Below are 12,123 nucleotides of genomic sequence, written 5' to 3'. Positions count from 1 at the left end.
TGTGCTAATAACCTAAGAGTCAGAGCAGAGTTCCCTTCACTCCTTCACCGATAAAACTGAAGGCTGTAAAAGTTGAGAGTGGTGAGAGTAAACTGGGAAAGAGCAACGAGCAATACATGGGGCTTCACTCCTTACCCTCAGAAGCATCATCCATACAAAGGGAAAGGTGCAAGGGTGGGCTACCAGACCTCCCGCCTCTTTAATTTTAGATTAAGACACATTTGAGCCTTTATTGAGTGTAAGATCCTTGAGCAAAGGACTGTGGAAACAGAAAACAGAAATTTTCGACCTTCTACAAAAGGTAACCATGCAGAAAGAGGCAGAATTGGAGGAAATTATAGTAGAGTTAGAAATGAAATTCTAAGGGAGAACAAAACATCTTGAACTTGCTTTGTCCTTAGGTATCTTTACACACAAGAAGGTACTGTTAACTATTAAATCAGATTTTCCCCTCTTCAAGTGTCTGATGGTAAGCAAGACACCTTTCAAAACTATGTGAGCCAAGGTAGATTGTACATTGGAGCTAGAACTTCATGGAGTAATTAGTTGTTTCTAATACTCTGCATCACTTGCAGGGACTTTCCTGGCAGTCCAGTGATTAAGACGTCACCTTCCAATGCAGGGGGTATGAGTTCAGTCCCAGGTTGGGGAACTAAGATCCCACATGCCTCGAAGCCAGAAAACCACAAACAGAAAATAGAAACTAGTACTTTGCATCACGTGATACTATTCGTTTCATAAAATCACTGTCTTATATGTGATGCCTATAAACTCCATAGCTTGAACTGATTAAAGATCTTAGAAGATGAATAAACCACACACGAGACAAATATTACTTATCACTGTTGAGCAATCTTTAGCCATTATCTTGATATTAAGTAATCTTGAAAATAACTATTTTCCGATTGGCCCAGATCTATAATAATAGTGGTCTACTAGTGAGTCATAGGAGTGTCACAGGACAGAATGATGTTTGTTTTATCATGTGGTCTGTGTGGCATTGTTACGGAGAAAAACACAAAATGGATGAATAAATTTTAAAATTGCGTATTAGTCAATACTGAAAACAAACCATACCAGTGAACTTGATAGCTAGAATAGAAAGCAGTAGAAAAAAACATTTCCGAGGCAGAATAATCTTTCACTCTGAATAAAGGTTTCAGCTTTTACTAGATGTTTTCTAAGTTCTCTTTGGTACTGGGTCATGATAGCAGCTTCAATCTGTGGGAATTATTTTTTTTAATTTTCATTTTTTTTCTTTCAAGAATATGGAGAGCTTAAAAACAGCCTGCTGTAACACAAGAGGAAAGAAAAGTTAGCCTAAAGGGAAAGCGGAGGAACCTCTGTCCTCTCAGGGTCAGGGAGGCAAAGGGTGTGATTTCTGTAGTGCCAGGAAATCTGCCATGCCTCAAAATATCTCCCTTTCCACCTGTCATGGAGTCTGATATTCTGTATTTAGATAGTCACTCCTTTGGTGCATGAACATGCAAATACCACTGGGAGGGGCAATACCTTGCTATTATTATAGCCTAACTCTTGCACTCTATTTATCTGCGTAAGGGATCAGATTTCCAAGAGACAGCTGAAATCAAGGGGGCCTAGAGATAGGAGAAATAAGATAGCACCAATTCCCTTGGGAGAAGAAGATCTAAACTTGGTTCAGAAGAGTAATAGCCAATAGGACTTACCATACATGATGAGTCACTGGTTTTGCCCTAGTAATTAATCATCTTGTTTTTTGGTTGTTTTCTAGCTGACATTGATGATATGAAAATATGCTATGTCTTAAGAGAAGGGGCTAATGCCACAAGTGACATATTCCACTTTACGGTTGAAGATGCAGGTAAGTATTCACTCTCCTGTTAGCATCAACAAGGAGAATGGCTTTTATTCATTGCTCTTTGACAGCCTTCATACAAGGAATCTATATCAAGTATCAGTTTAGGCTCACCTAAATTTATATGGAGTGAATTTGATATTTTCTCTAGAAAATCTTATGTTCTCAATCTGACACAATCCTACTCTGCAATGATTGTGAATACATGTTCTAGTTATATTATTTTTGTCTTGTGATTTGTAAAGCACTAAAGAGAAAGATCTATATAAATTGGATCCTCACGTCCAGTTGTTCAGATTTTGTTCTGCATAAAGCCGCCTACTTGAGGTGACAAGAAGATGTTGAACCAGCCAGCCCCACTTGCAAAGCATGTCCTATCTAGGTGTGTTTGCCCAAAGGGGGTGCCTTTTTCTAATTTGCTTGGGTGCTGTATGGACTAAGGCTGGTGGATGATACATCACATTCACCAAGAGATCAATGCTAAGTAAATATATGTTTCATCTCACCAAGTTCAGTATGTCTAATGATTGTCTTAGTTTGGGAATTTAGTGACTTAGTCTAGCTTAACTTTTCCTTAGTGGAGTTTGAATACTGCAGAGAATAGACTGTGACCTGAGATCTAAGTCACCTCAGTAATTTATTGTCATCACTCCCTCAGCACCCTGACGGCCACTCACACTGTTCAGTTCTCTTCCTCACCCTAGGAGGAAAGCTGGCCACTTCTAGATTGATCATAAAGATGCTTGTGTTCTCATTTGCTCTCAGAAGAAGCAAAAGAACCTCAGGAAGAATGTGTGAACAGGACACAGGAAATGAGGAGACATGTGTGCAAGGGAAGAGAGAGGGAGAAATAATTCCAATTCACTCATCTGTTTCTTTATGACGCTTTACAAAAATGTACACTATTCTGTCATCTATCTCAAAAAGATTCTGTGCTCACCCTTCCTATTTTTTGAAGTATTAAGTAGCACTTGTTTAAAATATCATTGGACGTAACAGGATCGCAAGCTCTGAAAAATGACATCTGCTGAATGTGTGCCAGAGAGGCAAAAAAAAAAAAAAGTGTCAATTTGGGTTCAACTAAATTTAGCAAGTTTAATGACTTTATTTTTTAGCAATTGAATTATACTTTACTATTCGACATATTGATAAATGAATGTTAGTAGGAAACCAAGTTCTGAGAAGGAAATCAACTTATAGAAAACTAATCTGCTTGTTGAATCTTGCTGCTCAAATGGGAAATTCCACTGTGAGTAAACTTTAGAATGAGACTCTGAAATAATTCAAATTTGTATTTTATATACATATATTTGTGTGTGTATATATATATATATGTATGTATGTATATATATATATATATATACATATATATGCTGCTGCCGCTGCTAAGTCGCTTCAGTCGTGTCCGACTCTGTGCGACCCCATAGACGGCAGCCCACCAGGCTCCGCCGTCCCTGGGATTCTCCAGGCAAGAATACTGGAGTGGATTGCCATTTCCTTCTCCAGTGCATGAAAGGGCAAAGTGAAAGTGAAGTCACTCAGTCGTGTCTGACTCTTAGCGACCCCATGGACTATATAGCCACTATGCCACCTGGGAAGCCAATTTACACACACACATATTTATTGGCTTCCCAGGTGGCATAGTGGCAAAGAATCTGCCTGCCAGTGCAGGAGACACAGGAGATGTAAGAGACAGGTTTTAGCCCTGGGTCAAGAAGATCTCCTGGAGGAGGAAATGACAACCCACTGCAATATTCTTGCCTGGAGAATCCCACGGACAGAGGAGCATAGCAGGCTACAGTCCATAGAGTCACCAAGAGTCAGACACGACTGAGCAACTGAGCACAAACACATGTATTTATGTATATGTATATGTCTTCCCTCACAGCTCAGTTGGTAAAGAATCTGCCTGCAATGCAGGAGACTCTGGTTCGATTTCCTGGGTCAGGAAGATCCCCTGGAGAAGGGATAGGCTACCCACTCCAATATTCTTGGGCTTCCCTTGTGACTCAGCTGGTAAGGAATCCGCCTGCAGTGTGGGAGACCTGGGTTTGATTCCTGGGTTGGGAAGATCCACTGGAGAAGGAAAGGCTACCCACTCCAGTATTCTGGCCTGGAGAATTCCATGGACTGTATAGTCCATGGAGTCCCAAAGAGTCGGACATGACTGAGAACTTTCACTTTTCATATATATATATAAATATATATAATATAAACTTAAGGACTAAATTGTTGGTTCAAAGCACCATGTACATATCTCAGAATGACTGAATAAACCTCAATAACAAAACTATCATTTTCTTTAAAATTTCCAAAAAAGTTTGAAATCCAATGACTACAATTCCAAGACGTCATAGCCTTTACTTTTCTATGTATTTTTTACTTTTTCTTTCTTTTTAATTCACATATATGCTCTGTTATTCTGCACATTTCTTTCCTTAGCTGGATAGACTTTTAGTATTTACTCTGAAATTTTGGTCTGTATTAGAACATTAGGAAACATTATGCTGTATCATATTTCAAAATACTAAGTGAGGAATGACTAGCTGAAACGACTAGGTTTATTTTTGGATTTGCTGAAAAAATGGATGAGCCTCTGTGTTTATGGAAATAGGAACTAAATCATTTCGGGAGCTTTTTCAGAGCTAGAGTTTCATATGAGAAAGAAAACTTCCAGAGATAGTGTCCTTTACTCTTTTCTTCCCCACTGACAATGTGTTGCATATAGGGTTCAGGCAGATTCTGGCAACTTTCAGTGGAACAGAATTTACTTTTAATTTCCCCAATGCAAGAAAACTTCTCTTTGACAGAATAATCATAGAGACCTGCAAGGTTAAAAACTGAAAAGTCACATATGTATTTCAAAATATTTTTAGTCTGATACTTATTTTTTGCATTGTCTATAATATATCCTAATATTTGAATGAGAAGTGCAATGCTATTTAAACTTACAGAGAATATTGAGTGAAATTCTTCTCTCTGGAAAGTGTGAGGTATTTTGACAAACAGAAGTAAAAAAAAAAATGTTTTTGCAATACTTGTGAGAAAAGAAAAAATAATTTTCTTTCCTTTCTACAAAAATGTTATACTAAGAATTTTAAATTTTTTCTGACTTAGCTATGTATCTTCTAGTTGTACAGTCAATAATTTCATCAAAATATATTCTAGAAAAGACCTATTTTATAGACTGTAATAGAAACACATATTTTCAATGTGGTCAAATGTAACAATGTAAATTTCCTGAACTAGGTGACATGTTTATGAAGACACATTTATGATATCATTTAACACTTCTCAAAGATATGTATGTCTCAGGAATTATGGCAAGTACTTGAATCTTATGAACAAGGATTAGCCTTGCTTCTCAGTTGGAAGGATCTAGGCCTTGGAACAACCAGATAACTTCCCCAAACAAGACCATCCTTCCAGAAAGTAACAAGAGCTCCTCAAGGGTATTTATTCTTCCCATCCATTTGATGACAGACTTTTTAGACTAGAGGGTTTGGTTATTAAATTCAGCTGTTGTGATTTATTGTCATTTATCAATATTTTAGTAACTTTCCTGGTGGTTCAGTAGTAAAGAATCTGCCTATCAATGCAGGAGATGTGGGTTCGATTCTTGGGTCGAGAATATCCCCTGGAGAAGGAAATGGCAACCCACTCCAGTATTCTTGCTTGGGAAATCCCATGGACAGAGGAGCCTAGCAGGCTACAGTCCATGGGGTCACAAACAGTTGGACATGACTTAGCTACTAAACAACAGCAATCAATACTTTATATAATTTTGTAAGCATATCTGTAAACCATTCTCATGAAATATATGGAATGCTTTTAGCATTTCACATCTGGGAAGCAAGTCAAAGTCTCATGTCATGAAACCAAGAACTCTCTACCACCAATTTTCTCTCCAACCCACTAAATTCACTTTCTTCAAACCTACCATATTTATTTTAGGATAGCAACTGTCTAAATAAATTTACTAGAGCAAATAGAATCTTCAAATAATCTTAAAAATAAAATACAGCTTTCAATTTCAGGAATCAAGAATGAGAGAAGAGAGGGAGGAGAACAGAAAACTAAAATCTTTTGTTTCAGATTTAATTATCACAAGAACCTGGCTAGCCACAGAATTCTTCTGTTATCATATAGTGAAGGACTGAGACTATCCACTACTAATGGGTGGTGCTTAGGACAGAGTTTCTACTTTTCAGTATTTGGAGGGTTTGGGGGCAATTACCGAATGACCAGACCGTGGAGTTATCTATTCAAAGAATAGATAATGTCAGAATTTTCACCTCAGGGAGTTCTACTCTGTTTGGACTTAATGAATGTTGCTTAATATAGCAGGTATATATTATACACACACACACACACACACACACACACACACACACACGTATTTATAACACATGCACACATACTCATATGTCATTATTCTTTCAATTAGATCTTTTATCAGAACTACCATTTATGCAATTTTGCCTTCATAGCTCCCAGCATGGTTAAATATATATATGACAGATGAGGAAACTAAGTCACAGATATAGGTAACTGACCTCTTGCAAGTTGCATAATGAGGCAGCTAGAGGCCAGTTTGAATCTTGGATTCTTTTCCCAAACTGTAACTTTGACACATTCAGGAGAGACTTAAGAGGGAGGAATGCTCAAATTCTTCTGGTTTCTCCAGACTGAGTTTTGCATGTTCGATAGATGAGACTGAAGAGTTCAGTTCAGTTCAGTTCAGTCGCTCAGTCATGTCCAACTCTTTGCGGACTAAAGAATGCCAGGCTTCCCTGTCCATCACCAACTCCTGGAGCTTGCTCAAACTCATGTCCATCGAGTCAGTGATGCCATCCAACAATCTCATCCTCTGTCATCCCCTTCTCCTCCTGCCTTCAATCTTTCCCAGCATCAGGGTCTTTTCAAATGAGTCCCCTCTTCACATCAGGTGGCCAAAGTATTGGAGTTTCAGCTTCAGCATCAGTCCGTCCCATGAATATTCAGGACTGATTTCCTTTAGGATGGACTGGGTGGATCTCCTTACAGTCCAAAGGACTCTCAAGAGTCTTCTCCAACACCACAGTTCAAAAGCATCAATTCTTCAGTGCTCAGTTTTCTTTATAGTCCAACTCTCACATCCATACATGACAACTGGAAAAACCATAGCTTTGACTAGACAGACCTTTGTCGACAGAGTAATGTCTCTGCTTTTTAATATGCTGTCTAGGTTGGTCATAGTTTTCTTCCAAGGAACAAGCGCCTTTTAATTTCATAGCTACAGTCACCATCTGCAGTGATTTTGGAGCCCAAAAAGATAAAGTCTCTCACTGTTTCCCCATCTATTTGCCATGAATGATGGGACCAGATGCCATGATCTTCGTTTTCTGAGTGTTCAGTTTTAAGCCAACTTTTTCACTCTCCTCCTTTTACCCATTGGAAGAGTAGGATCTGCTGATAGGTAAAAGTTCTGCATCCTTTGGAGTATAGTCTTTTATTTTAGAATACCTTAAAGGTCACTGTATCCTAACATTTATACTATTCTTTCCTCGTATCACACTGTAATTTCTCTAACTACATGTGGAGAAAAATGTATTCTTTCTAAAGTTAAAATAAACACAAATCAAATCAATCTTAAGATACAATTTTATACTTGTTTTATCAATTCAATTACAAAGAAACTTAAAAAAAATTCACCTCAGGGATTATCATGAACCAGTTACACTTCTAAACTATTTGTGAAGTTGGAAACTAAGAAAATGAAGTTGAAGAAGCATCTGTGAGTTGTAGATGGAGTCAGGACGGCTGTAAGACTCCATTTGAGACCTAGCTTAATAGAAGTAAAGACTTGTAGGCACATGTATGTCATCATGTGAACAATAGCTATCTGGAAATTGCTCTAAATGCCAATAAAAATAGGAAGAGCTTTTTAGTAATGGTATCAACATCAGAAAATGTTATACAGCCCTGAAAATTCATAATTATAAAATCTGTCATAAAGTAATTCTTAAAATGATCATTTGCTAATGAAATATGTGTGTTGGAATGTTATTAAAGAAGATGCAGCAATTCCATGGCGACCCGGTGGTTAAGACTCGGCACTGTCATTGCTAAGGGCCCACGTTCAATCCCTGATGGGCTTCCCTGATGACTCAGATGGCAAGGAATCCACCTGGAATGCAGGAGAGCCGGGTTTGATCCCTGGGTTAGGAAGATCCCCTGAAGGAGGAAATGTATTTTTGACTAAAGAGAAGAATCCCATGGACAGAGGAGCCTGGCGAGCTACAGTCCATGGGGTCACAAAGAGTCAGACACGACTGAGCAACTAACACTTTCACTGTTAGAGTACTGAAGTCCAACAAACAGCGTGGTGCAGCCAAAAAAAAAAAGAATATTATATCAAAATAGGTCATCCATCCAGATTTTCTGGTGCCAAACAACACAAGCATTTTCATAGTTACAATCTAAAAGATCAGATTCTGGAGTTATGAAATGTGCTTCTGTTATCTGTGGCTTCTGCTGAAGAGATTTCCTACATTAGTGTGCGTTACAATCACCTATGTGAATGCATGCTTGCTCATGTCCGACTCTTTGTACCCCCATGGACTGTAGCCCACCAGACTCCTCTGTCCATGGAATTTTCCAGGCAAGAATACCAGAGTATGTTGCCATTTCCTCCTCCAGGGGATCTTCCCAACTCAGGGATGGAACCCTGTGTCTCCTGCATTGGCAGGTCGATTCTTTACCCCTGCACCACCTGGATTTAGTTAAACTGTCTTCCATGTCTTTTGTTTTTACTCTTTCTGCCTTCTCAAGGGCGACTCAGTATAATAATAATAATAATACAGACTTGGAAAATACATCCTCTTTTGATAATTGCCTCTTTGAATGAAATTCCAGATCTAGTACCCTGGAATTTTGTGGGAAGAAAAAAGCATGTATTCCTTTATTTTTTTATTGGAGTATAGTTGCTTTACAATGTTGTATTAGTTTCTGCTGTACGGCAAAGTAAATCAGCCACACGTTTACCTATATCCTCTCTTCCGTGGGTTTCCTGCCCACTTAGGTCACCTCAAAGCATTGAGCAGAGTTTCCTGTGCTACACAGAGGGTTCCCATTGGTTATCTATTTTATACATAGTAGTTTTATGTGTCAATTCCAATCTCCCAATCCATCCCATCCCACCTCTCCCCACTTGTTATCCACTGTTCTATGTCTGTGTCTCTATTTCTGAGAAAAGCACGCATTCTTTTATCCCCTTTTTAACAGAGCATTTCTTACCTGATTTCTTCTCAGTGTTTAACTCTGTAATTTTCCTATTCTCACATTCTACGTATTTTAACACGGACTCGCTCCTGCCCCTTTTTAGTTTTTTCTCCAGAAAACTCCTGTAGCTCTTTATTATGATGTGAAACCCAGTCTCAGGTAACTGTTCCAGGCATGCCCCACCCTCAGCCCTAATGACTGTTAATCGCTCTTCAACTTTCGACTCAAATGTCATTGCCTCTCTAGAGTTGTTCCCAACATGTTGATAACAAAATTTGTCATGCCTTTTTTTTCTTTTGTGCTTCTGTCCTTATCTTTATCTATAACAAGGATGTTATATCCTGATTATTTGCTACTGTGAAGATCTTCATTAGTAGAGAAGAAACTTTTTCAAATCAAAAAGATATCATTAATCTTTATACCAGTGCCTGCACATGGGTGAACACAGAGTAAATATTTAACAAATATTAATATAAATGAATAGATAAATGGCAAAAAGAAGCTCTATTTTATTTAAGGATTGATTAAATAGTATTCTATGAAAACTCCTGTAAACAATTCCAAGGGGACCTGTGCATTCTTTTAGAACATTCTCTCATCCTAGCATTAATTTAAATCCCTGTGGCACCAAAAAAGATTTTTAGTAAAGCTTTCACATTTTTAAACACATGGAACTAACTCCTATAAAAATGCCTTTGAAACCTTCAGTGAAATATACTTAAGACCGAAGAGATTCACAGTAAACACTAGTTTAGAGCTCATTAAAGAATACTTTTCAGAAAATAAAATAGTTGTCAGTATATTACATAAACAATTGTATCATATAATATGATTTTAAAAATTTAAAGAGATATAGACATTTTTTATAAATCACTGAAATATTTAAGTCACAACCGCTGCCTAAAGTGTTTTTAGTCACCCCAATTTTTTTGCCTCATGTGAGACAACTTTACAACAAGAAGAGAAGTAGAAAGTATATTAGCATAAACTATCCTCAATTCTTATTAAAAAGTCATTATGCACACTTTTTCTGTTTCTGGTTTCAAGTCTCAAAGTGTCAGCATCAAATTCATCAGATTCAAGATACTTCGCTTTTTCTGCTATCTCTCTTGATTAACAGTGTTGTGATAGTTTCAGGTATACAGCAAAGGGATTCAGTGATACATATACACATATCTATTCTTTTTCAAGTTCTTTCCCCTGCAGTTATTACAGAATATTAAGCAAAGTTCCCTGTGCTATACAGTAGGTCCTTGTTGGTTATCTATTGTAAATATAGCAGTGTGTACATGTCAACCGCAAACTCTGGCATATATCAAGATACTTCTTGATGGGCAGAAGAAAGAACTAGGATATGTGATCATCTAGCTGGTTATACTAAGTAGGAGGGGCCCTACTTTTTCTCCGTTATGAAGATTGGTTGGCCATTTCCTCATTTCAGCTCTCATATGACACAGGCATGCCAACTAAGAGAGTCTGTCTCCGGTTTTGGCACTGAAACTAGGGTGTCAGACATGATATGTGTGTTGGCCATTATAAAGCATCTGGTCCGTAGCCAGACATGTGCTGCCACTGTCTTTGACTGTGCTTTGTGGTGCCTAGTTTTTCATCCACCAAGATCCCTAATTCATATGCTATTGAAAGATATAAATAGCTTCTTGACATAGTAGAAAAAGCTGCAAAGTCATTTCTGTATGTGAAATGTCAGCTGAGGACGAGTCTTGCAGATTTTTAGTCTGTACTTGACGATTGAATAGTCAAGACACAAGGAGACTGGATGCTCTTCATTCTGGCAAGAAGGAGCACAAGTTTCTGCTGGAAGGTGACCGGTAACTTTACGGTTTAAGGCAAAGTCATTATTGATAATTAGCTTGAATTGAAAGCAAGGCTGGAAAAACATAGATAAGTGCAGTAAGTCGGAAAACGAGGTCTGAGTACAAGCATTAAAAGATTATACAAATATTCAGCTGAGAGGGAAAAAAGCAAGCATTCTTGGCAATAAAGTTAATTGCTAGTGACATGAGAACCAGAGGAAAGATACTCGAGTCTCAGGGGGTTATAATAAGACAGTGAAGTAATGTCAGGCACTGATGCAAGTATTTTTAATCTGTAAGAGAGCACAGATCCACTAGAAAACTGATCCTGGGAGGAGGTGTTGGTGACTATGGCATAATGTTTGTAAGCCTATCTTTTTTCATTGAGCAGTTCAGAACAGTTCAAGTCATCAAGGTCTTTCTATGCCAGACCCCTGCCTTTAAAAGCAGGAATCAGGAATTCTCCTGCAGTCCAGTTGTTAGGATGCCATGCTTCCATTGCAAGGGTACTGGTTCAATCCCTGGTCAGGGAACTAAGATTCCACAAGCCACTAAAATCACATGGCCAAAAAGAAAAAAAACAAATAAAAAATAAAAGTATGAATCTATAAAATACCTGTACTGTATCCATGAAAGAAGTTGTACCTTTTAAATTGAAAAGTATAAACTACATTTTATTAGTTATTATTCTTTAGGTTCATTTCAAAATTGTATGGATGTACCGTTTTTATTAGCTTTAGTTCAGAGTAAGTTTTTCTAAATCATAAACTCTTCCCATGAATATGAATCTGTATTAGATATATCATATTTTTTGTTTATAGCAGCTTTATTTTAACTGTCAGCAATTGGAAGCAACCAAGATAAGTATTAGACACATCTTTGAAGTTTAGCATGGTTCTATGTTTACTCTCAAAACAAATGATAATCACCTTTTAAACACTAAGCAAATGTTTCATAAATGATTAAAATACCATAGTTTCAAATCAAACATTTATTCATGGTATATATTACATAATTCAAAAATATTCCAGTCTGTCTCTTTAAGTTTGCCCTGGGCAGTCAGGAGAAATAGAATGTGGTGTTCAATGGTCTAGTAACACAGTTGTCATTAGTATAATTGTATATTTGTTAGAACCTGTAAGAATACAATGGGGTTTCCCTAGTGGCTCAGATGGTAAAGAATCTGCCTGCAATGCAGGAGACCCAGGT

The 12,123-nt window shown here is 37.6% G+C and overlaps 1 protein-coding gene across 1 annotated transcript in view; it reads left to right on the top strand.

The window, feature by feature from the left end:
* Nucleotides 1–12,123, top strand: part of FREM2 (FRAS1 related extracellular matrix 2) — a 159,164-nt gene that overhangs the window by 12,902 nt on the left and 134,139 nt on the right. The window contains exon 2 of the mRNA XM_081547767.1: nucleotides 1,754–1,843. Within this exon, the coding sequence (XP_081403893.1) occupies nucleotides 1,754–1,843 (90 nt within the window). The remainder of the gene's footprint in view (nucleotides 1–1,753; nucleotides 1,844–12,123) is intronic.

This window comes from Giraffa tippelskirchi, chromosome 12 (assembly GCF_054371585.1).
Source record: "Giraffa tippelskirchi isolate mGirTip1 chromosome 12, T2T-mGirTip1v1.2.pri, whole genome shotgun sequence".
Lineage (NCBI taxonomy): Eukaryota > Metazoa > Chordata > Mammalia > Artiodactyla > Giraffidae > Giraffa > Giraffa tippelskirchi.
Note: the sequence above shows the minus strand (reverse complement) of the source record. Positions and strands in the feature narration are given on the sequence as shown.